The sequence below is a fragment of the Pieris rapae genome, chromosome 1 (assembly GCF_905147795.1).
Source record: "Pieris rapae chromosome 1, ilPieRapa1.1, whole genome shotgun sequence".
In the NCBI taxonomy this organism is placed as follows: domain Eukaryota; kingdom Metazoa; phylum Arthropoda; class Insecta; order Lepidoptera; family Pieridae; genus Pieris; species Pieris rapae.
In genome coordinates, this window is record NC_059509.1 from 10,228,168 (window position 1) to 10,253,443 (window position 25,276).

At 34.9% G+C, this 25,276-nt stretch overlaps 2 protein-coding genes across 3 annotated transcripts in view; one reads left to right on the plus strand and one right to left on the minus strand.

Moving 5' to 3' along the window:
* The window catches only part of LOC110992009, a 45,712-nt gene extending 44,140 nt beyond the window's left edge, over positions 1–1,572 (minus strand). For both annotated transcript variants that reach the window (XM_045628234.1, XM_045628232.1), the window contains exon 1: positions 1,413–1,572. The gene's annotated coding sequence lies outside the window, so the exon portion shown is untranslated. The remainder of the gene's footprint in view (positions 1–1,412) is intronic.
* Positions 1,573–11,739: 10,167 nt separating this feature from the next.
* On the plus strand, positions 11,740–23,880 carry LOC123689431. The gene is made up of 8 exons (XM_045629437.1): positions 11,740–11,858; positions 12,310–12,333; positions 12,465–12,670; positions 20,211–20,340; positions 20,537–20,701; positions 20,959–21,140; positions 21,748–21,860; positions 23,750–23,880. The coding sequence occupies exons 1-8, from the start codon at positions 11,813–11,815 to the stop codon at positions 23,853–23,855; spliced, it is 972 nt and encodes a 323-aa protein (XP_045485393.1). The 5' UTR covers positions 11,740–11,812; the 3' UTR covers positions 23,856–23,880.
* Positions 23,881–25,276: the final 1,396 nt, after the last annotated feature.

A 25,276-nucleotide genomic window follows, 5' to 3' on the forward strand; every position in this document is an offset into this window, starting at 1 on the left:
TGTTACAAATTTAGACATCATTTTTGTAACATAAACTTTTAACAATTAACCAACTCTCTATTGTAAAATTAAACGCCAAGGAATATATAGAATAAATAATAAATAAAAATAATATAATAATAATAAAAAATAATAATAAAATAAATAGTCCATTGTTATCAACCAAAATGTCACCTGTTAAGACGCTATCTTCTCGCCCCAATTCGTTGTAAGCTTTTAATTAAAGTAAAACTCGTTTACAAGATTAAAGGCTAGAAAATAAATTAAGTTGTAAATACTTCCCTTTGAGGAACATAGCGAGATTTATTTAGATATTTAAACTCGAAGCCTTCTCAGGCTTTGTTAATTTTAATGTTTGGTAGCTTTCTCGAAAGCAGACGCAGCATAATAACTAGAAAATGTCTGTTCCTTTAATTAAAATTTAAAAATTTATATTTTGATTTAAATTTTCAACATCTATCATCATACTCAATTTTCTTCGCGATGACTTGTAAACATTGATATTATATAAAAATACTCGTGACTACACATACGCAACTAAATTATACGAAAGTATATCTAGTTACAATATTGTTGGCTTCCACTCATTAAGAGTGTTTTATAAAGGTTTTTGAGGTACGCACTTTTAGTCTAAAAATAACTTCTATACTCAAAACATTTTACCAGCAATCAAATCCAAAACCGGAACACAACCGCTGCAAGAAAAGTAGCAGTTCGCCGAGTGTATTTTTGATGGAAACAAGTTCCGTTGTTTCTTTTGCCCATGAAAGACAATTGAAAGGAAATCATTAGATGCATTACCTTGTTTTTTTCCCTACAACTTAAGGAACAAAATGAAACAATTCCTTGGCATGCGAATTGGAGATTAGCGAGTTACTTTTCACTCTTGACCTTCGAAAGCTCACGCGATTTCTAAATACATACATATTTTTAACATCAGGTACGCGGTCATCATTAGGATTAATAACAAAATATAATTTAAAATAGCTATATTTTTTTTAAATCAACTTCTGTTTTAGGGCAGATTTTGGCGTAATCATTTTATTTGTTATTAGCTAATTGAAATACGTAAACTAATACAAAGCATGTACATTAGGTTACTATACTACAAGGCAACTATATCGCCTCTATCATTGAAATCCTAAATAGAATCAATGAATTTTCTCAATTTCGAGAGCATGTGAGTAGGTATTAGACTTAAATCAAATATATTGTTTTACATTATGACAAACACTGATGAAAATAATGCAGTCTAATAAATCCGCATTAACCAGATATGGCTAGCGTGTCCGTTTTGCAATATAATTCGTACATATAAATCTTACTTTCACATTTACGCAGTGAAATCTGCTAACCGTTCTAAATTCCAACAAAATTGTTGTAAGAATAAAACAGTATTAAAAAATACGAACCTCCTAAAAGAAACGTATCGCTCCAGATTTACAAGATCCTGTAGCACAGACACAACACAACACAAATCACTCGCGATGCTTTCGCGCCGATTTCTACTTTCACCAACACGTGCTTCGCTCTTGAAAGTCGCGCCAACACTGGTCCGCTGGCCACAGAGCAGGCAAACTTGCTTCGACGTGAAACAAGGCCACGCAAAACGATGCTCCCATTTTCCACCAGTTGAAAGTGCTCATATCCGTGATCAAAGTAAGCAGGTGGGAGAAAGCACCAAAAAAATTATCCCTGACTCACAATCTGTATTTAGTCCGTGCGAAAGTGACCAAACTGGTTCGATGCCGACAAAAATTTTATGCCAATAAGCATTGGGTTAGTGTTTTGTTTTCGATTTTTTGACTCGCGTAAGGATTAAATGCATATTGATGAAAGTTGAGCACAATAAAATTATTCACCGCTTTCACATATATAACAAACATATATGTATACCTTTATTTTTTTTTAATTGGGAGCTTATAACGCCTATGATTCCTTTTAAATATTAAATTTAAACGTAATAAATTCCGCTCGTAATCTTAAAGTTCAAAGATCTTTTAAGAAAGCTATTTTGAATATGGAATACGAACTATCCAGCCATCACAAAGGCTACGTGGGCGTAAACCTCTGAACCTGGGAATTGCTTAAGCATATCTTAGTAATAATTTCATACAATACGTACTTATATGTGAAAGCTATCGTATAAGTGTCTTGAATGGAGCGTGGGCTGTGCATAAAGAATTTTGAAACTCGATTCAAATTCGTTGTTTGAAATTGTATAAGATTCTAAAATCCCCGATGTATCGAATAAAAAGAAATCGAATGTATTTAGGTTTTAATCATGTTTTGAATATTTAGAAGATACATGGGATCCAGGGGACGCTCCCCTATACCTCTGCGGTCTTCGCATTATCGTTAATTTTATATGACGTATAAAAATCAAAGCAGTATTGGATCATTTTGAACATAATCGAAGAACATGATCCCAATATACAGTTGCAGTAACTTTAGCTATAAGCCTCGAGGCAAGCGCTAGCTATCTTAGAATAGTTATTGATCATCTATCTAGCGATATATTATAATTGGACAATTACGGCTTTGATGAAATCTTATTAAACAAATCTTTAAAATCGTACAGGACAGTAAGAATCATTTTTAAAAATATTTTGTAACATAGCAAAAAAAAACATTTATAAGCCCGCCTCTTGACGACAGCAATCATCATTAGAGGTTTTTATTTTGAGCCAATTTGCACACTGAAGTGCCTGTTTTGCCGTCTACAAACTTTTTTCACAATATTTAGCAGTAACATACAATGCAATAAAAGTCTTTTAACATTTTAGTTGTATTTACAAAATTTATTTTAAGAGTTATTATTAAAATATTATCCGGTCAGTGTTACCGATCAGTATTTATTTTATATTTTCTTGGATTTATACCTATCGTCTGTGATATATATCTTGATATTGCATAAATGTTCAATCCTAAAACTCCAAATGTCAAAAACGATTACAAATTTTTAGGAGAGTATATCTTCCTTTAAATATCTACTATAGAAGCATTACCTGTACACATCGTATCCCTCACTTTGGTACTAACTGATATGATACTTGTATTATTTATTATTTTAATTTCTTCGTTTTGTTCCATTGCTTTTGTCTTTATGTATTTGTGCACTTCATGCGCTTGACTGTTTTGTCTTATCTTTTTTCTTATATTGGTTGCCTGAAAGAGATCGCCTGAAAGTAATAAGGCCCCCAATTGTCCTTCTCATCATTTAGTTATGTCAACTGCATTATATTTCTGTATGCAACGAAGAACATATAAAATTAATAAATAATCAAGCACCTTTAGCGAAGTGGACCAACGACCGTGTAGCCATATTTCCGAACTTCGTGCTCCCATAGCTTTCCTTTGAATGGATATAATACATCCCCGTATTGCGAAAACATTGCGAGGAAATTACTCATTTAATTACAAAAGTTTGCCAAGACTCGGCACATTGAGAAAAAAATACAAGATTTAATTTGACAAACACTTATAGGCAAACATAACAAACACGAAGAAAGAAAAATAAATCGATTAATAGATTATAAAAACTAAAGGAAAATTGATTTCAAGCGTGAGGGAAGCCACTATGGATATCTTCGACTCTGTGACTTTGGAAGAACAGCAGGCTACCTATAAAAATATAATAAATGAAACAGATAAATTTCAGTCTCATGCCGTTGAAGAGTTATGGGGGTTATACATAAAGTACCATCAACCATTTATTCTTTGACTCAAAACGGGACATTGGTTTAATTTAGGTCAAATAATAAGTAGTCAATGATAAAAAAAAAACTTATTTAAAGTTATTTATTTAGAAAAAGACTTAGGTTCCCATAATGTTTAGTTATATTTATCAGATGAACAAATTTGTTTTAATATAGCTGGTGATATTAAAAAAAAAAAGAATGAAACCCTCGGCACGTTTTTTTATATTCTGCTGCTTAAATTTTCGCGCGGTTTCTGAAAACGGCATAATTTTTCGTTACATTCATTTCGGGACCGCCAAGAAGTTCTGTTCAAAATACGACATATGGTCACGTTAGTTATACACAATATGTGCTAGTAGTTTTGTGGGCTATAGAAAATTGCTCCCAAGAGTCGGCAATTCGATAATTTTTAGTAACGTCGTTTAGGACGTCGAGGCAGAATACGAAATTCCACCCGTATCACCTCGACGTCCGCCGTTCCACAACTGCGCGTTTTTCCAGACAGTTTTTGCCGCGCACCACCACTCTGTGGAACCAGCTGCCAACTGAAGTATTTCCGAACCAATTCGACTTAGGGTCCTTCAAGAAAAGAGCGTACCAATTCTTAAAAGGCCGGCAACGCACTCGCGAGCCCTCTGGCATTGAGGGTGTCCATGGGCGGCGGTATCACTTAACATCAGGTGAGCCTCCTGCCCGTTTGCCCCCTGTTCTATAAAAAAAAAAAAATAAAAAAATAAACGAGACCCCAAAATATTCATTTGTATTCCATCAATATTCTTTTACGTAATATTTCAGGTGATACAACAATGCCGGATCCGACACGTCAACCCGTTAAGCGGGTCATTGTCACGCGTACTTTCCGTCAATAGGATGTATTGCATTCACGAACACATCTGGTAATAACCCATTCTCTATATTGGCTTAACATATTAATTTATATTATAATAATTAGACCGTTTCAAAAGTGTAATACTTTAGTTGGCCAATCGTTAACAGTGTACTCTGTTAATTTAAAATTCAAAGCCTTCTTTTATATTAAGAGACTTTGCGTGAAGTTAATTCATATAGTGATACGATAATAAATAATCTTGCTTAAGCGAGATTTATTTATTTGATTGATTTTCACAGCCAGTTATAATATTTACTACACAATTATACATAAAAAATATTGCACATTTAAACAACAACATAGAAATTATTAATTTAAAAAAAATATGAGATGATTTGGCGCGCTCTGTTTTATCTTGAGCTTCTAATTCTTGACAACCTAACTACAAACTCATCTTAGCAAATGTGGCTTGGCCATATGTTCACATGTAGCAGTGGTTATAAAAACATTTAATTTACCGTTCATTATGTATCCCAGAATGGTCCGCTCGCTAGAATGTGCTAGTATTATAATTCTGTGTTCTGTAGTTGATATTTTTCACAATAGTATTTGTGAATTCAAAAGGATTATTCACTGTGAAGACTTGCAACCGAAATTACTAATTTTAATTTTTTTTTGTCATTAATTTTAATGTGTATGTTGTGTGGTTGATTTCAGGTTTTCAAATGTTGTTTAGTGTGTAATAACTGTACGTATCTTATCAGTCTGTTTTCTGTTTCTTTACCTAAATGTGTAAAAAAAATACTTTTCGGTTTATAACAGGTAAATTAACGTATATCAACATATGTATAAAATATAAACAATAAGCTAAGGCTTCATTTACTTTGGTATAATATGGAATCTTTTGAACACACTGATCTTTTTAACTTTCCCCTTTTCATTTGTCATTTGGGCTGAAACATTACATCGCACAGTGAGCTTGGGTCTTGTATCATACAGGCTTTTTCTTTGTTCTTACGTAATCACTCAATGGGGCCCGTTTTAGTTTTCACACACGTATGACTGAATCATAATGAATGTGCTGATTCTGATATGAACCAGGCCTAACTTTTCTTTCCTTACAAAGCCAAAATTAATCAGTTCTATCAACCACTTTACAGATTTAGGAATTAATTTTTTTTTATCTTCAATTACAAATGTAGTTTAAAATGGTGTGACTGGCGAGCAGCTTCGGAGAGAACACTAATTCTTAATAAATTATTTTTTATTAGATAGTTTCCTTCAAACTATAATTATTAAACTGTCCCAGTTTGTGTGGTTTTAGTTGCCTGCGCGTGTTAACAAAACTTATTAACTATACTAACACTTATTTCAAGCAAGTGCTAGTAATCATCTAGAAAGTTTCCAATCAATCCGTAAAGATTGATGGAAAGTGAGAACTGTTTGCCAATTTGTCAGTGTCAACGTTGCTCTGCACAATTTCTTTTATTCCTGTATCTTAAATATAGAAAATAAATCAAGGGCGTTATAACCTTTTTAGGTTTCAGATTCAGATTTCTGTACGTCTTTCGTGATTGTTTGTCAATCTAATAGACACGGGCGGTTCGTGAATTTTTGGGCCCTGGGCTAATACGGATACTCACCCGTAAAAGACGCATGCACCGACCGAAAACATACGACGGGGATTCGATTTGATAGATGCCCATCTCACAGTTGATTGATCTGAGGGATTCCAACATTTGATTGGATTTTTTAAAATTACATATTTATTTTTAATTTAAAATATCGTCTATAGTTTTGAGTGGGCAGTCGGGGGAGTCGGGCCCCTTTCTGTTCACGGGGCTCTGGGCTGCAGCCCAAAAAGCCCTTAAGTAGATCCGCCCGTGCTAATAGGCAAGTAGGTATACCTCCTGTGCCTGACACACGCCGTCGACTTTCTGGGTCTAAGTCAAACAGGTTTCCTCACGAAGTTTTCCTTCACCGTTTGAGCGAATGTTAAATACGCACGTAGAGAGAAAGTCCATTGGCGCACAAGCGGGATCGAACCTTCGACTCCAGGGATGAGAGTCGAATGCCACTAAGCCAATACTAGTCTGTTGCATTAAAGAATATAATGTAGAAAAGAGTTTAATGCATATTCGTACTTAAATCTAAAAGTCATACGTCTTATATTGGCATACCTGTCCTTTGATATAATTAATGCAATTTCACTACGCGTATGTATGATGTCAATTTTTTAGCTTAAAAATATTTATTTTTATTTAATACGTCATTCTACAGACGCGCTTAGAGCATATATAATTAAAATCCATATGAGGTACAGAAGTACACTTAGCGTGGGAAAGCTTGCAGATTGCGCAATTACCATCACAAGTGCATCGGAATATAATTTATCCATAGTCTTGTTATTTCTAGTATACTGTATAAAATGTAGGTTACGAAGATAAATCTGTACTGTAACAGTAATAGCAGTTATTATAAGTGTTTCGAATTTACTACACGCAACCTGCTGCGAATGCCTCATAGATATTATGTATGTTAGTAAAAATAGTTGTTTTTTTAATAGGTATGTATTTGTCGAAATGTGGAGCGTGAACTATGACTACCGTAATCAGGGTCAGCTTAATGGCAGGGCAACTGGGCTAAAGACCTGGGACCTACACAAAAGAGAAGATAGACAATGTTTTAATTTCCCACTTGTAAACAACTTTTCTTTTAATATATTTTTATATGTTTGCTAAATACTAAAATAATCTAATTGGACAGGATATAATGAATTATTGATTAAAAAACTCGACTGATTTTTTTCCATTTTATTTGAAAAACAATTTGGGCCAGGGCCTCCACTCCTTTGCCTCTCCCCTGAGGCTTCCAGACTTTTCAATTTGGCCCTGTCAACATCCATACTTAATGAAATTACTTAGTTTAACACCTTTCTGTCTTACTTAGCGCGAAGTATCGATTCCCAATCTGAAGAGACGCCAGTTAATAGGATCCGTCACCTATGGATATGGAAGAAACAAGCAATCCTGACAGTATGTACTGCAAAAAAAACTTTGTATAATAAATTTTTGTAAATGTAAATTATTGTAATCTGTATTTGGAGGTGTCAAACTATGTATAAAAATACTCTTAAAAATATTGTAAAGTACGCGCAAATACACAACCTACATATCGTGCAAGCGCCGATAATTGGCTATGTAATCGACGAATTTTAGATACTCAACTTCCGAAACAAAAACGTCCGGTTTATTAATGTTACCTTGTTTTGAATTTAATTCTATGAAATTGTTGGTTTTAATAGTACTTGGCTTTTTATTTCACTGTAACTTACAAATACCGGTGTCATTTTTGTATCTACGTATTTTAGTCCAAAATACAATCAACACTATCTTTTACAGTGCAGTATTAATAAAATCTTGTATAGTAGTATTAGTAAATTCATTTATGCAATAACATTTATATATAAATATATAATATTTCCTTTTTAAACAAACAAATTACATTGAATTGTTTTACCTATAGTACTAAATTATATCTTTTTTCTAATAACTTTGCAAGAACCCTTCCATAGGTGAAAGCCTTCTCCAAGGATCTCCAAGTTTCTTTGTCATGGGTTGATTAACATTCAGCTCGTGCCAGCCGTTTTGGTAATATAATCCGGCCATCTCGTGAGCGGTCTTCATCTGTATCGTTTCCCAATTAAGAGTACGTAATAACGTGAATTTAATACAAAATTGTATCTCAGCGAAGACTATAAAAAATACAAACTAAACAAACTAAAAAAATACCGAGTAATGTAATTTAAATTGAAGATAATTCATATAAATAGTTATTTAATAATATGTACTAATATTCGCGTCTTAATACGCTCGCTTTCATGAGTACATGAGAACACTACTGATACCGAACGTACCCAGAATTAATTTGAAGAAAACATATACTTTTATATATAAAGACAAAATTATCTATTTGACTCTTAGGCTAGAAAGCCTTGTAGACCAAACGAATGAACGGCATTGGGCATTCCCTGTCCATTGACTCAGCTACATTAGTAAACTATTGACTAATATCTAGGCCACTCTAGACTGTTCGAGGATATCAGTCGGGATTTCGGCCTTGTTAATAGAAACCCATCATCCGCTTATGACGTCATCTGACGTAGGTAAGTTTGGTAATATGTAGGAGCTGATTGAAATGTGACAACTCAAGCCTCTCGACCAAGCCCCACCAAAAATCAAGTAATACCGTAGAACCTTTCATATAGTAAGACGCCATCTATAGGACAATAAGAACGACGCCATTTTGTCATAAAATGGAAACTTATAATTGAAAATAGCAGTTAAATACAACAATTGTATTCAGTGATATAATTATATCATTTTGATACGAGCATGGGGGTTTAAATTTGTATAAAAATTTGTCAATTCAGACAAATTAATTTTTCGACATTCTACATACGTGTGAAGGCATCATTGCATCGCATTGTCTAAGCGCCTTGGGCAGTTAAATTGAATTTTATGTTTTTGTATGTTGGCTAGATTTTATAAATAAATATATAATAGTTCGAAGATTAGCTACTTAAGATGCAAATGAAACGCAAACGATCTCAACTAATCAAGGAGTATCTATGTTCTAGGCATACTAAAAGTTTCCAGGTATTATAAAAGATTAATTAAATTTAAAATATAGCCAAAGAGACGTCTACTGCAGCAGTGTTGGCCTAGTGGCTGGAGCGTGCGACTTTAATCCCTGAGGACGTAGTTTCGCTCCTCGGCTGCGACCTATGGACTGTCTATGTGCGCATTTAATAAATCGTTAAAACAATAATAATAGCTCATTTTCATTTTGTACATATTTCTAAATATAAAGGCAAATAAGACAATATTTTCGGCTGTTCTTCTAAATGTCAATGGAAATGAAAACATTATTGCATTTATTTATTATTATAATTAAAGCTTAACCATTGAGATAGCAGTGAGCAGTGTTCGCACTGGGCGAACTTCAGCGTGCGATTCGCATACCTTAGGTCATAGGTTCGAAACCGGATGCGCTGTGCCAAGAAAAGTCCAATAGGAGTTTCTACCTAATGGAAAATATCGTGAGGAACCCGACAAGCCATTAGCCGAAAAAACGTGGTGGAACACAAAACGCTCTTACGAGATAGATACCAAAATCCGAGGAAACGTTAGCTGGTCACGCCTGTCGATAATAGATTTTGTCTCAAGCCTTATTCAAATTAACTAGGTTTAATAACGTCTAGTTATGTAAGCATTCGATAGCTGGAATTCAGCGATTATATAAAATTTGTAGTTTACAACTCGAATTTGTTCTGTTCTGCATAGAGCAATTCTTTAGTTTTGCATACATAAATATAGCGTTATTTTCCTAATACGACATCTATTAGATTACGTAGTACCTACTGTTCGCGCCTCCAAAGTTTCAGAATACTATATGAGGGGAAGTGGAAACGTGTGAGGTGTCAATTGTCAGTGAGATGCCAATTTCATTTATCTTTTCAATGAGCACAGGCGTTTAATAAATACAATATTCATAATAAATTTGATACAATAAAGACTTTTACAATAATAGGCCTATGTAAAACAAATGTATCTTCAGAATTTGATTGAAAATATCTGTTATAATCTGAAGATAAAGTAGCCTTTCTTGGGCTGAGGGCCAAGTTGTTAAAATCACTACGCCTGCTCGGCGCCATTGGTATTTTGTTTTAATACTTGCTAAGTTATATGAAAAGGCGCTTAGATTATTTAAGCAAACTTAACATTAAAAACTATTTATCCCTTATCGTTCATAACTAGTACCATAGACCTTCTTAACTAAAATTGTTTAAACTTATTGTTGGATAAATTTGTCGACTAGTTTCACTTGTTTTTGTATGTATAACATCAGCTTTGGGTTGCGACTATAAAGCCTTAATTTAGTACGCACATCTGGATCGAAAATAAACAAATTAGAATATGCACACATTGTAAAGAATTTCATCGTTTGGAACTTTGTTCTCAGTGCTTATCAGAAGCTGTGTGTGTGCTTTTTAAAAGGATATATCTTACACTAGCGTACCCGACAGGCATTGTCCTGCATCATATTTAAAGGCTAAAGCAATAAGAATATTAAACCTATGGCGATACCGACAGCAGCCCCATATGCCGGGCTTATTTATGAATCTAAACCATCCAGACAGACAGAACATAAGGAGAAAATTAAAAAAAAAATTCGGTATAACATTCCTACCTACAATTCTTATTTTTATCAAAATTTTTAACATTAGGTGACATAAGACCTCCTTCCCCTGGAGAATGAGCTTACCATTAGCATGACCTTGACCTTATGCAAGTTGTTTCTAAAGATGCGTATACAAAGTTGTATAATACCTACTTCACCGAATAAAAGAACAGTTCTTAATGGTTTAATCAGTTTTGTATCGTCTTCATAATCAGTTCGACTACACCAAATGTGTTTTAAAAGCATGTTCAAATTCACAAGTCGTTTCAAGTGAATTGAAATTTATCTTTTAAAAATAATAATATCGTGTTTTGCATATAAGACGGTTGCACACAAACAATTTGTTCTCAGAAATGTCAAACGTCTTTACAAAATATTAAGAATGACGCGAGCTTTATACGCAATCCAGTTTGTACCTATTAGGTATTCGAAATTTACTTCTATTTATAATATAGAACAACGTTTATTTGTATTACATTGTAGTAAAACATATTATAACAAAAAACAATAACCTTAAAAATGACTAAAATATATTATAAAATGGAGTCCCATTAGGTAAGGTTCCGTAGATACTGGCAGCGTTTGTTTCGTACCAGAACATGATAAATATCATTTAAATGATAATGAGGATATTCGTTACGTGTACTTTTATTCTATAATTGCTTCGATTATATGAGTTTTAAATCTATTTTCCTTAACTTTTTTTTAACCAAACTATCTTTACTATGCCAGGTACTGGCGTAATAAAAGAACTAGCTAACTTTTTAAAATCGGTAGAATCTGAAAGGCATGGCCATATCCCAATATTTTTACCTGTTAATTGTTGCCAAACAGGTCATGGGTATGCCCCTTAACAAATCAATATTTTCCTTGTAATTAAAAAAAAAACAAATTCCTAATAAAGTATAGTTCGAAAGGAAAATGGGGTCTATTTATATGGTCAATATGGAGATGAAGGCGGAGCTGTCTATTTAAACGAATCAAGAATAATTTGTACCCATTGTGCTCCAGGACCTCGTCGCGGACGCACATTGTCAACATGAAGAGTTTAATAATTATCCTTTCAATCGCAACTTTTGCTTGTGGTAAGTAAAAGCTGGTTATTAATATATTATATTTAGTTAAAATACTTATTAATCTCCTAGCTACAATCACAAGTTCAGTTTCCAATATCTGAAACTCTATGCTATATTCCCTAGATTAAAATACTTACCGTACTTTCATAAAGATCCGATGAGACTTTTAATATGAAAAACGTAAACAAAGCTGTTCAAAATAAATATAATTTATCTCTACTTTTCTGTCTATTAAAGGCATGTTGATTTCATTCTTTTTAAAGTAAATTATAACTGCTCTAATAATATATTTATATTTTATTAATCAATTTGAAGAGAGATTGACATTTTTAGTTTTCTTAAGAGACATGTCAATATTCAACAAGATTCATTAAAAATTTATTTGAATCGAAAATTTTACTTAAAAATCGTTACTTGTAATTTTGTTTAAATATCAACCTTATATGTCTTTATGTTTTAGGTGTCCAGTACAATGGACTAAGAGGTAAGCAATAAAATACATAACTAAGCTAGCTAATTTAGTTCTAAGATCTATTAACTAAAAATAAAATACAAGTAAAATCTAGTAAAACATCAAAATTCCGATCAAAGGGCTAATTCAATTTAAAATTTCAGTAAAATTCGGCTGGTCAGATGCGTTGGTAGACAAAGAGTACTTCTACAATATCCCCAGAACGATCGCTCAAGCAGAAAAAGAAGGTTGGCGAAGGATTGAGAGACCCCCAGGCCCCCTGCCTGAGTTAAGGCTATATTGCCCCTCAGACAGATACGTATGCCCCCTATTTGACTCCGCTGGATTTGTCGCTGGATTGCAAATTGCTGTAAGTATGACTTGATAAACTTGCTAAGTTCAATAAATCTCACTATCATATCCTTTTAAGAATCAAACCAGATAATCTGCTCCCTAGGATTAAGTTACCCAATAATTATGGTAAGCAATAACAATATCCTTATTTAAGATTCTCAGTACGTAATGATACCAGATATTAAGAAAACTAATAATTAATTAATATGTTTATCCTACAGCTGCCTTAAACTATTTCTAAAATTAATCATACTAAAGATGGAGCCAATTGATACATATGTATCAAATGTACATGTACATGTACAATACAAAATGGACAAAAAGAATTTATACATTTACAAAAGGAAAAAGTCGGTTGTTTCTCTGAACTAATCAGATTCTTTATATCGTGTATTTTCGTTAATTCAAGGATAATATATAGAAATTAAATATATTTTAACCAACTCCAAAAGCCCGAAAGAGGAGATTCACAATTCGAAATACAATAAAATACACTTTTTACACACAGACACTTTTTAAATCTGATTCATTTCAAAACGCCGTTCCTTCTCTAAAACAAGCTTAACATTAACTTATTTTTCGTTATTTATTAACAAACAAAAAATGCTTTACAAAACATTTTTTAATTAATGTCGCTGTCGTCGCGGTCGCGGTCGCTGAGAAGATCCAAGTACCAATTCTAAATATAACAAAATCCAGTTTTTTACTAACAACATGTATTATCGTGAGTAAAAAACGTTTTATCCTAAAATGCCTTTGAATGTATTATATGTTTGTGTAGTATTTACGTATAGGTAACATTAATTATGTATGTTCTTTAATAAAGTCTCAGTAAACCTTTTTAAATAAATAAAGGTAATAGGACTATAATTAAATATGGACTCAGTGAAGCGGTAGGTAGCAAAGTAACCAAGCAAAAATGTTTCTGTTTTACCGACAATTGACATAATATGATTCAAGCGCAACAGGGGTCCACCGATTTAATAAATAATCTTAACTGGTTTACGCGTTAAAATACTTAAATATTTTCCTTGTACGTTTTAATTACCTAATACCTGTCATTTGGTTGTTTACAAAACCAAATGACAGGGAAAAAAGCAACGCTCAACTGGTATATAAAACAAGTTAAGTGTTTTTATTTTTCATATTTCCAGTATTAACGACATAGGTAAATGACCTTTACTTTTTTTCAAACAATAAAACATGTTGATCAGGTTAAAGTGTGTTTATCATACAGTTGTGTTCACGTTATCGTCTAGTGATTCCAGGTGTATCTAAACTCGATATATCTAAACCTTTCTTCATTGAAACTTAAAGTTCGAATCTAATGGCTAAATGTGCATTTAAAATATAGGCGGCCCCTAGGATAGTTATAGACCCAATATTGATTCCAACTTCATTGTTCGCGATCCCAAAGGTGCTATACATGAGTTTTCTTATAGAATAGGGGGCAAACGGGCGGTAGACTCAAGTGATGCTTAGTGATACTGTCGCCTATAGTCACTCTTAATGAGCTCACATAGAGCTGGCAACAGGCCTTATAGGAATTGATAGTTTTGTTGAAGGACCCTTAATCGAGTTGGTTTGGAAGTATTTCAGTAACTGGCCACACAGTGGTGATGCGCGGCAAAAACTGGATCGATGTAACTAAATATTAAATTGCTTAAATTTGGCGTTAGGCAAATGAAACATTCAATTATTTATCCATATTCTCTAGATGTTTCCATGACACTCGTGAATCACGTATTACAATACGATTATTGTAAGCACCGCTCAGCCCACAATGTTCAACGAACAACCGTTTATCTAATTTAATCCATCTTCCATGAAGTAACATCGTTTTGGCTAACTTTTACGAATTATAGATATAGAACTGTTTTCTCTATATTGTGTTGTGTATATAACGTAACATCTCAACTCTGAGGTCATGCTTTTGAACCTGGGTCAGTAACTGTAACTACCAGTACCAATACCGATGGCAACGTTTTTGTATGCAAATCGAAATTTATTCTCTCAATATACCTATCGCTGCCAGCCCTGGATTGTGTATATATCACATGTATGTAAAATTGTAAATACTATTATAGTAGTAGCCTATCTCGCGAGATTGAAAACTTAAAATATTGTGAACCTCAATATACTGCTTATAATTTAACGTATTATTATTCGGAAGATTGTAATCTATAGAAGTGCAACCGCCAAATTGTGAAAATGAACTGATCTTTCGACTTTTCACAATCTCGCGAGATAGATTACAATTTTACGGTGGCATATACACCACACTTGTATTGGACTTACGATGAAATCAACAACAACAAACAAAATCTGAAAACAGAACAGTTAGGTGCAAAAGACAGATCACCTTCTTGCCTGTAACAATAGATATCTGAGGCCAAGACCCAATAGAACTGCTTTCAATCATTCGTGATTGCCAACTTGGTCTGTACAGACAAAAATTCTTTAATTATTTTATACTCATACAATTGTGTTACAGTTATTGCTCCGCCTTTTCTTTATTTATTTATTTATTGCCTTGGGTTCGGTTTCTAGTCACGAATTTCACGGTCAGGTCGGGTCAGGTCTCATTAAAAAAATGTCTAGCCCTTTCAATAGAGCGAGGTACATGGTATTAAGTGATATATGTAATATGATTTAAATTAATCTTTTTAGTTTGGTAATCACGCCACCAATAATTCATTATTAACATAATAATTGATAATTGTCTTCATTATGATTACATAAGATAAATATAATAAACAGTTTCTGGGGATTAAAGCATATCGGTATTTCTCTAATCGTACACTACGTATTGGATAATTATATATAGATTTAATTTCGATACTGGCACATTTTTTAAAGCGTGTCTTATATGTAGTATCAAATCACTTATGTGTATCCATGCATGGCAAATAAATAATATAATTAATAATCGCTACAGATAAAAATAATCTATTTATTAAACCGTTTTAGGAGATACGAATATCAGATGATAAGTTATATAATTAAAAATATGTTTTAAACTCTTAATATTTCATTGGGAATTTTTAACAACTTCCATGACATTTGCAGAAGAGTGAATCTCTATGGAAACGTTTAGTTACAAAAAAGCAACAGAACGAATTGTTAGCAGAATGTTTCAGGCATTTCGGAGTCTATTAAAAATGTTAAAATTGAAGGCGAATTCTAGTACATTTACATAGTCCAAATTTTTTTTTATTTGACAGATGAACCCACAAAACACATAACCTTTTTTGTCGGAAGGTGGAAATGCATTTGCGCATCCGCTGCCCTCAAAAGTTACAGGGGTAGGCACTCGAGTCACACCAGAATCTCTGCTATTCAGAGACTGGAAGGCAAAAACAGGATTGTTGAATTACAACTTGTAATTTCCATCCTCGGCCTAGAACATGATACATACATCCTAAACCTCACAGTTCTTAGGTAGCATTAGAAATTCGCCCAAGCCCTCCATGTACGGTTTAAACACTCGCCCGGTACTGCATAATACCCTAATATGTAATTTTACTACGAACATTTGTTAATACTGTTACGAGCTAGGGGATCGGATAGAAAACGCCGTCGAATTATTCAAGGGTTTATTTCAATAAAATCTATGAGGAATTCGTTTACACTAATATCTTGAAATTACGCACAGAAAAGCACTAATAACACACACAATGAAACACTGTCACTAATCACTTAAATCACTCAGTACTTTATCACTGGTATCACTTAATCGCACTTTTTCTCTTCGCTGTTTATCGCTTGGAATCGCATTCAAAACTGAACTCAGTGGTCGCGTTTTGGCGCGCTTATATATCCCTGGGAAGAATCTCGAACGATGTTTCCGATGTTTACGAGAACTTTCTAGGCGGGAGCGCTACTGAGTAGCGATCGCCTAATTCTAGAACGCGCATACTTACTATCTCTTTCGCACACTGTTACGTGCTTGTCGTACGACGTTCTAGAGTTCTCGGTCTAGCTTCGAGAAGGTTCTTATCTTTTCTCTCTTTCGCGTATCAAACAGAGCTTGTTCCACACCTAGAAAATTCGTTCTAGAATATTCCTTCTTCACAGGGGTATAACCAGGCCTGAAAACGCCTGAAAACGGGTCTGCTGAAAAGTGAACCATTCGTCTATACGTGTTCTGAAACCGACTGAAAAAATGTTTCAGCCTCCTGAAAACTACGGCAACATTATGTAAATTTCGATTTTCTAATATGTGATTGACCCTCTCCTGAAACGGTCATAAATCATATTTCAGCCTGCTGAAAAGTTCTCTAAGTAGTGGAAAAATCTAAAAACATTGCAGTTGACCCGTCTTCGTAACACTACCCTCTCCTTAGACATGCTCGTCCCGAGCATCATCACTTCCTTTCATCATTATCCTTTTCCCTCGCGACCGAGTCTGCGAATCCTTATCGCCTGCACAAGCTTTACACTTCTTGATCCAGTCTTCTACATCATCACGATAATTAATCCAGTAAAATATTTCTTTAACCTTCCTAAGAGTCCCTTTTACTCCTAAATGTCCACTAGATAACTCAATATGACACGTTTCTAGTATGTCGCGAACCTTGGATCTTGGCACCACTAGCTGCAAATGATCGCCTTGAGCATTTTTCAATTTGCGACATAACACTCCATTATGTAGAACTAAACTGTCCCATTCAGCCCAGTAACTCTTAGTAGTGTTACTTGTAGATGCAACTTCACTCCATTGTGGCTTGACAGCTGAAGATTTCATCCAGTCCAGAATTGGTTTAATGTCACAATCCTCTTGCTGTTCTATCTGCATCAACCTACCACCGAAATCTGAACGAATGGTATCTGTTCTAAGCATCCTCACGTGACCATCCCTTCCGTCCTGTTTGGTGACTTTTTCACTTGGCCTTTGAGACGCATCATCTGAACTCCTTATTAGCTCTCTTTCATGGATCGATAACATATCAGAAAATTTCTTTAATTGTTCTTCTGCCTTTGATAGGTGTATTGACAAGGCTTCCTCATAGTTATCCAAAAATGTTCGAACTGCGTTCAACTCTTGTTGTTTACTGGCCTGTCCGTCCACATCGATTACTCTACAGATGTCGTAACCACAATTTGAAGAATTGCCTTTTAAGGAGACTTCCTGTTCTCCACACTTGAAGATCCCTTTTTCCAGATCTATTTTACATTTGTAAAACTTCATAAAGTCTAACCCGATTATACAGTCATCTACTATGTCGGCAAGAACAACCTTGTGTCTGTAATAACGTTCACCAATCTTGAAGGTCGCGATACCTTCTCCGCGATCGGCTATGCGTTGACCCGTAGCTGTTACAAGCTGTGCAATTCCTCTAGAAGGGTTTCTAGAAAATGTCTTCAGAAGTTGGTGTCTGATTACTGTTCGTGAAGCTCCAGTATCAAGTGTCACATTACACTTAGTTCCATTGACTTCTCCGTCGATGACTAAGGTATTTCCACGTCTAGCTTTTACATCACCTCGGAAGTCTTTCTTAGGGCACGAAAACCTCATGTGCCCTACTTCCCCACAGATGTAACAGGTTGGCCCACGTTGACCAGTAGCTCTTTCCGTAACAGCCCTAATGCGGTAAGGTTGAGGATCTTTCTGAATCGCCTCTACCTCCAACGCATGGGCTAGAGCGTCCTTCAGGTTCTTGTGGTGACCAAGGTTCACTCTCAGCCTCACTTCACGATCTCTTATTCCATCTATGAAGGTTTGCACTAATATCTTGTCTGCTACATCTGGTAAGGATGCGTAAGCTTTCCTTACCAGCTTCTCTATTTCCAGACCCCATTCTTGCAAGCTCTCACTTGATCGCTGCATTCTCTCCCGTAATTGAGCCCTGTAAACTGGCTCTAAATGTGAGTCTCCATAACGTGACTCCAAGGCATCCAGCAGTCGCGTCAGCGTCACATCTCCTGTCATAACTTCCAACACGTCCAGGGCTTCACCTCGCAGTCCCAACATAAGGGCAGCCACAGCCTGATTATCTTTCCAACCGTTTATCTTGCATAAAGCCTCAAACTGTACCTTGTACGCGCCCCAAGAAGATTTACCATCAAAGGGAGGCACTTTTAGATTTCCAGATGGTGCTACAGACGTTACGACACCCGTGGTCTTCAAGCACTGCATTTCATGTTCCAATCCGAGAATCCGTTTGTCCTGTTTCGATAGCTTGCTATCCACGTCAGATTCCAAATTTTCAATTTTTTTATCAACTTCTTGTTTAAGATCTCCTAATTTTTCTCCTATATGACGAGCCTGTTCCTCCATCATACGACGTGTCTGAGCCTGTTCTTCCACCATTTGGCGTGTCTGTTCCTCTTGACGTCGTGCCTGTTCTTCCACCATTTGTCGAACTTGTTCCTCCTGATGCCGGGCCTGTTCCTCCTGACGGCGTGCCTGTTCCTCCATCAATCGCCGAACTTGTTCTTCCTGGCGACGGGCCTGTTCCTCTATCAATCGGCGTGCCTGTGCCTGTTCATCCATCATTTGTCGTGCCTGTTCCTCTTGTCGTCTTGCCTGTTCTTCCATCATTTGGCGCAGAGCAAAGAGGATGTTGGCGTCGCTGCTTTCGCCCATTCCGCGGTTCGCATCAAAACTCTGTCTCCGGGCGGCGTCACGTGCTGCTTGTGCCCTTGTCTGCACTCCCTCCGCAGCTGGAGACTCTGCTACAAACTCCTCTGGATTCTCCCTTGGAGTAATTGGCATTTTTCTATCCCCAATTCTGACACCAAAATGTTACGAGCTAGGGGATCGGATAGAAAACGCCGTCGAATTATTCAAGGGTTTATTTCAATAAAATCTATGAGGAATTCGTTTACACTAATATCTTGAAATTACGCACAGAAAAGCACTAATAACACACACAATGAAACACTGTCACTAATCACTTAAATCACTCAGTACTTTATCACTGGTATCACTTAATCGCACTTTTTCTCTTCGCTGTTTATCGCTTGGAATCGCATTCAAAACTGAACTCAGTGGTCGCGTTTTGGCGCGCTTATATATCCCTGGGAAGAATCTCGAACGATGTTTCCGATGTTTACGAGAACTTTCTAGGCGGGAGCGCTACTGAGTAGCGATCGCCTAATTCTAGAACGCGCATACTTACTATCTCTTTCGCACACTGTTACGTGCTTGTCGTACGACGTTCTAGAGTTCTCGGTCTAGCTTCGAGAAGGTTCTTATCTTTTCTCTCTTTCGCGTATCAAACAGAGCTTGTTCCACACCTAGAAAATTCGTTCTAGAATATTCCTTCTTCACAGGGGTATAACCAGGCCTGAAAACGCCTGAAAACGGGTCTGCTGAAAAGTGAACCATTCGTCTATACGTGTTCTGAAACCGACTGAAAAAATGTTTCAGCCTCCTGAAAACTACGGCAACATTATGTAAATTTCGATTTTCTAATATGTGATTGACCCTCTCCTGAAACGGTCATAAATCATATTTCAGCCTGCTGAAAAGTTCTCTAAGTAGTGGAAAAATCTAAAAACATTGCAGTTGACCCGTCTTCGTAACAATACTATAACCTATTTTGTTCTAGTTCCCGGTTGACGAGTTTGAATCTCCAACCATAAAACCTGAAAAGAGATTCGTGAAATGGCATGCTCCAGCTACAGATTCTGAACCAGCTAGGGACTACTGGACTGCCACACATTATTATGTCTCTGCAGGTTTGTTTTTCTTACGATATTTACAAGTTTCAAGACACCGTTATAACATGGGGTAGGAGGCAGATTGCTTCTACTCGGAACCCGAAAAATTATTGTTTTTCTAGCTATCGTACTATCTTACTATACGTCTTATGCGGTAATCTAATTAGGAGGCCTACCTATCAAGCGGAAATGTTAATATAGATTTTTTATATAGAATCTCTGAAAGCGGGCGCGGGTCCTACAGTAGAGAACGGTGCGACATTGCAAGATGGCGGTGTGTGGGTCAGTGACCTTGAAGGACAACTCATCAGGATCCCAAGTACCGAAGCCGAGCTGAACACTACCTTGTTTAAGAAACAAAACTGCATCCCCAATATGGGTAAGAATAAAATTGTATACAAAAAATCAAAAACCCTTTTAATACCAGTATATCGGCTGATATTAATGATCTAAAAAAGAATTGATTTTGTCTACAGTTAAAAATCTTCTGCAATGGAGTATTTTTTGGACGGGTACTGAACCTACTCGTTGAACAGATTTAAAAAATAAACCAAGCTCCGAATCGTAACGCCGACTTTAATTGATTTTGCATTAAATCTAGGGTCTGGTTTTTATAATAAAAATATTACAACACAGGAACTCATTATCACTGGGACATGACACCCGAAAAGAGCTGTGATGATATTCTGCCGTGGTTCGCTTTGACCAGCAAGTCAGACCTCATCGGAGTGGGCTTTCAGTTCTTCGCCAACCTTCCACCCACGCCTGCTGGCAAACGGGACTGGTTTGAACGCTACACAGGAAAGAATCCCTCAAGCGTAAGTTTGCTTATTTGAAATACTTTAGGCAGGTGTAAGTAAGAGCAGTGAAGGTTTGAGACCGAGCATGATTGTATTGATAATACAAAATCTTTCTTACGAGAATTCCATAATAAAAAATCTTCCACATACAAGATCTTACTTTTTTATTTTAGCCGTTAACAATTATATCACACATGAGAAACAAAGGAGAACAATATCGTACAATACAAATATAGTTATTTTTTTCTTCTTCAACGATTTAAACGGTTTAGTGTAAATAACCAGATCCCTATGGTTTTTACGATCTGAAGAAAGTAAAATTAGGTAAACGAGTATTACTTAGATTATGCACAAAATAATTTCCGAAGAATAAAGACATCCTCGTGTTTTTTTTATAATAAAATATTTTGCAAAAATAATGAAAAAACTTACTGATATCACACAAGAACGTAAATATTGATAAAAAATTTAATATTCACGACTTAGTTTCTGGGGCAAGCGAATTTATCTCATGGTTCAAAAATTCTAAGTCATATTTTAAGCACTCAGCACAGTAGACACATACTATCCTTCACCTGCTATTTCGCATAAACTGTTTGTTATAAATGCAATAATTTTATTTCAGTACGAGATGGTGATTCCATTTGCACCCAAGTGCTTCCTCGATTACGCCTCAAAGTATAATGGTATTGGTCTTCATGTCTACTTCATTGACGACCCGTGGAACATTCGTTGCCAGTGAGTATCTACTGTTATATTATATGTGCTAGGTATATATGATTAAGTCCAGGGACTAAATCATATACCTAGTCTTGCCATAAATACTGAAACAAAGAAAAATATTTTTTTTCTGTTGCAAATAACATTTATTACTTTTACAGTGTATTAGTTTAATACATAAATAAAAAACAATTTATAATATAAAAAGCTTATTCGAAGTGGTCTCCATTGGCTGCGATACAGTCCTTAAAACGTTGAGGCCAGTTATCAATAGAAGCACGCACTCTTTCCATGGGAAAATTCTTCACTGCCAATCGTACGGATTGTTTTAGGGCCTCCAAATTATTATGCCGTTTAGAGCAAATCATACTCTCTAAAACTGAGCATAAATCATAATCTAGCGGATTAATATCGGGACTAGACGACGGCAAGTCTTCAGCGCTGATGAAGTCCGAAACGTTCATTTCCAACCAAGACTGCGTAGACCGAGCTTTATGACCCGGTGCCGAGTCTTGCTGGAAGGAACATTCTTTGTTATTGAAAATGGTGTTATTAAGGGGCTTCACTACCTTCTCAAGGATGGTATCTTGATACACTTGTGCTGAAGTTTTGCTACCTTTTTCACAAAAGTATGGCTCAGTCTCACCTTCATAGCTAATACCCCAACAAACCATCAATGAAGTCGGATAGTGCCCACGTTGCACTTTGTCTACTAATTGGGAAGCTTCCTAAGAGCTTTGAGAATATATATGGTGATTTTGTTTGTTAAAATGTTGCTTGATTGTAAAAAAAATCTCATCCGTAAACAAAAATTTTCTGTGACCTACCTCTGCGTACCGCTTCAGATTTTTTTTCGATTTTATCACCCTAATCATTTTTAAATTATAAGTTAAGAAATTACCAGTACGTCTCTTATAGGCTACAAGTCTAAGTCATCTTTTAAAATACGCGACATGGTTCTAGGTGCTATCTTCATCTCCCGATATAAAATCTTTTGCTTTCGGACAGGATTTCTTCGAATTTTTTCCCTTACTGCTTTGACCATCTTTTTCGTCCGAACACTACGTGGACAGCCAGATATTTTTCTGTCACAAACAGAGGAGGTCTCATTTTACCTATTAATAGCCCGGTACACAAATATTTATCTTATACCAAGCGTATGGAGAGTTTTAAAAATTGCATTTGGCTCCATACCTACTTTATGTAATGCAATCACAGCGATTCGGTTCTCTTCATCACCCCACTGCATTTTAATATCGCAATATATTATACAAAGTATTGGCGCCAAAATGAGAAAACTTAATGGACAATCATATAAAAATTACACATTCCAAATTCAAATGTAATATTTTGTTGATTTTTTGTTGTATCAGTATTTATGGCCAGACTAAGTATATAATATGATGACCGGTATTATTTTTTTTAATTGTATTTTTTGCAATATGTACGAATTACATACTAATAAAATGATGAATTATGAATAATATACAATATATATTCTGGAATAGCTTTAGTGTTGTTGTGTCGTTAAAACAATTTAAAAAAATAGTATTATTATTCGCCGATAGATGTCAGGAAGAGTAATTTTTCAGTTTAAATTACTACTTACTACTCAAACGCTTGCTCGTTTAAACATATAAGATTATGATTATCCGACAACCAAGATAGGCTCATTTGCCATGTTTATACAAATAACGAAAATTCATACTAAATGTATACATTATGAGTATAGCAGTATAGCGTACTTTGTTCCGGAATACTAACTTATTTAATGATAAAAAATCTTTGTTGTTTGTCACATAATTGTTTGTGGTGATTAAAAACTTATAAGATAATAAACACTATTTATCACTAAATTATTTTTTTGTACTATCAGGGCTTTAATTTTCGTGGTTATTATTATTCAGGCCCGGAGATTCTGCAAAGTCTGCAGCTGTCCTGGATCGAGTAAAGCTGAATGGTGCAAGATACGCGAACAAGATGTACGACGAAGTGAAAAGTTATTTTTCGTGATCAATTAAAAAGGAATGAATTTTAATTACATCTTCTTAAAAAAATCTGTGTTCTAATTTCCCAACAACCTTGATTTCCTATTACCTAAAATGTACTATGTATGTAAATGTATATGTAATTTTAACACACATTTTTTGAAAATATTAGTCTGTGGCGATGACCGTAATAGCAAGAAAATTTTGTTGTTAATACCATTTGCACTAACGCCCAAACCCAATAATTAATTATTATAAACCGTGACAGTCGATTGATCTCCTATCTGCATCCCATTAACCAAACCCTAAGACAATCCATTTTTGGCGACAGATAGAATGCAATCTCGTCGCTCTTTACAGTTTGATAGACAATATAAACCAAATAAAGTAAATAAAACCGTACAAATAAAATTTAAATATACATATCTATACAAGGTATCGACAGATAGTAATTACAATCCGTCGATTGGTAATTGGCAAACTTTTATCAATATTTTGATTAAGATTTATATCTCAGATGGTCAAAACTATGTCGAGATAGTTTATTGGGTTTGGTATATAACAATATGGAGTTTTCCTGTCTTAGAATTTTTCCTGAATTTGAAGACAAAATCAATTATTAATGTATGTAACTTACGTAACTGCGTAAAATAAAATCAATTGTCTCTAAATTTACATTACATGCCATTCCACAAAAATGGCGTTGAACGGATGAGAAACTCTCCGTCACTGCTGTAAAGCACCACCAACATGGCTGCAAAATTACACCTGGCTCCATAGATTTATTATGATTCATAATAAAATTGAAAAAAAATTAAGCCTCTACGGGAATGGGCATAACAAAACACAAACGCATTACATCAATGTGAATAAGGGATTAAATTAATTTTATTATTTGAATTTGCCACTGTATCTTTAAAAGATTACCAGAGAATTATCTGTATTTAAAGCTTTAAATTATATCTACTTACGATATGAGATAGATGATTTTTTTTAGAATTTAGTTCTGAAGAGACTCTATTGAAATAATACAACGATAAATACGCATGAATTATTAGATAATTAATAGCCTCTGCATTATAAGCTCCTACTAATCTCAAACTATAAATATACTGTATTAATATCATAAAGAGCAAACGTTATTGTATGTTTGTCTCTAATGATATTAAAAATGAATTCGCCTGTAATAAGACAAACGTAACCTTTAAAAAATCAAGTTAAACAAATAAATAGATAATGGTAAATTTATTGTTAGTTTTATTAAAATGACTATACAATTAAAATACTAATTTCTAATTAATTTTATAATATAAATTTGTCATTTTAATCCAAAAGGCATTTTCATTTAATATACCTGATTATTATCCGCGATACCTGGAAACGAATAAGCAAGCTAAGGAAATTGGCTATGAGTAAAATATATAAATCAAGCAAAGTCAAGGCGAA

Bases quoted from the DNA above. Each gene is read 5' to 3' on its own strand.
- LOC123689431 (XM_045629437.1), top strand. From the start codon at position 11,813: ATGAAGAGTTTAATAATTATCCTTTCAATCGCAACTTTTGCTTGTG. The intron at 11,859-12,309 runs GTAAGTAAAAGC...TTTATGTTTTAG, and splicing joins AATCGCAACTTTTGCTTGTG to GTGTCCAGTACAATGGACTA. The intron at 12,334-12,464 runs GTAAGCAATAAA...TTAAAATTTCAG, and splicing joins CCAGTACAATGGACTAAGAG to TAAAATTCGGCTGGTCAGAT.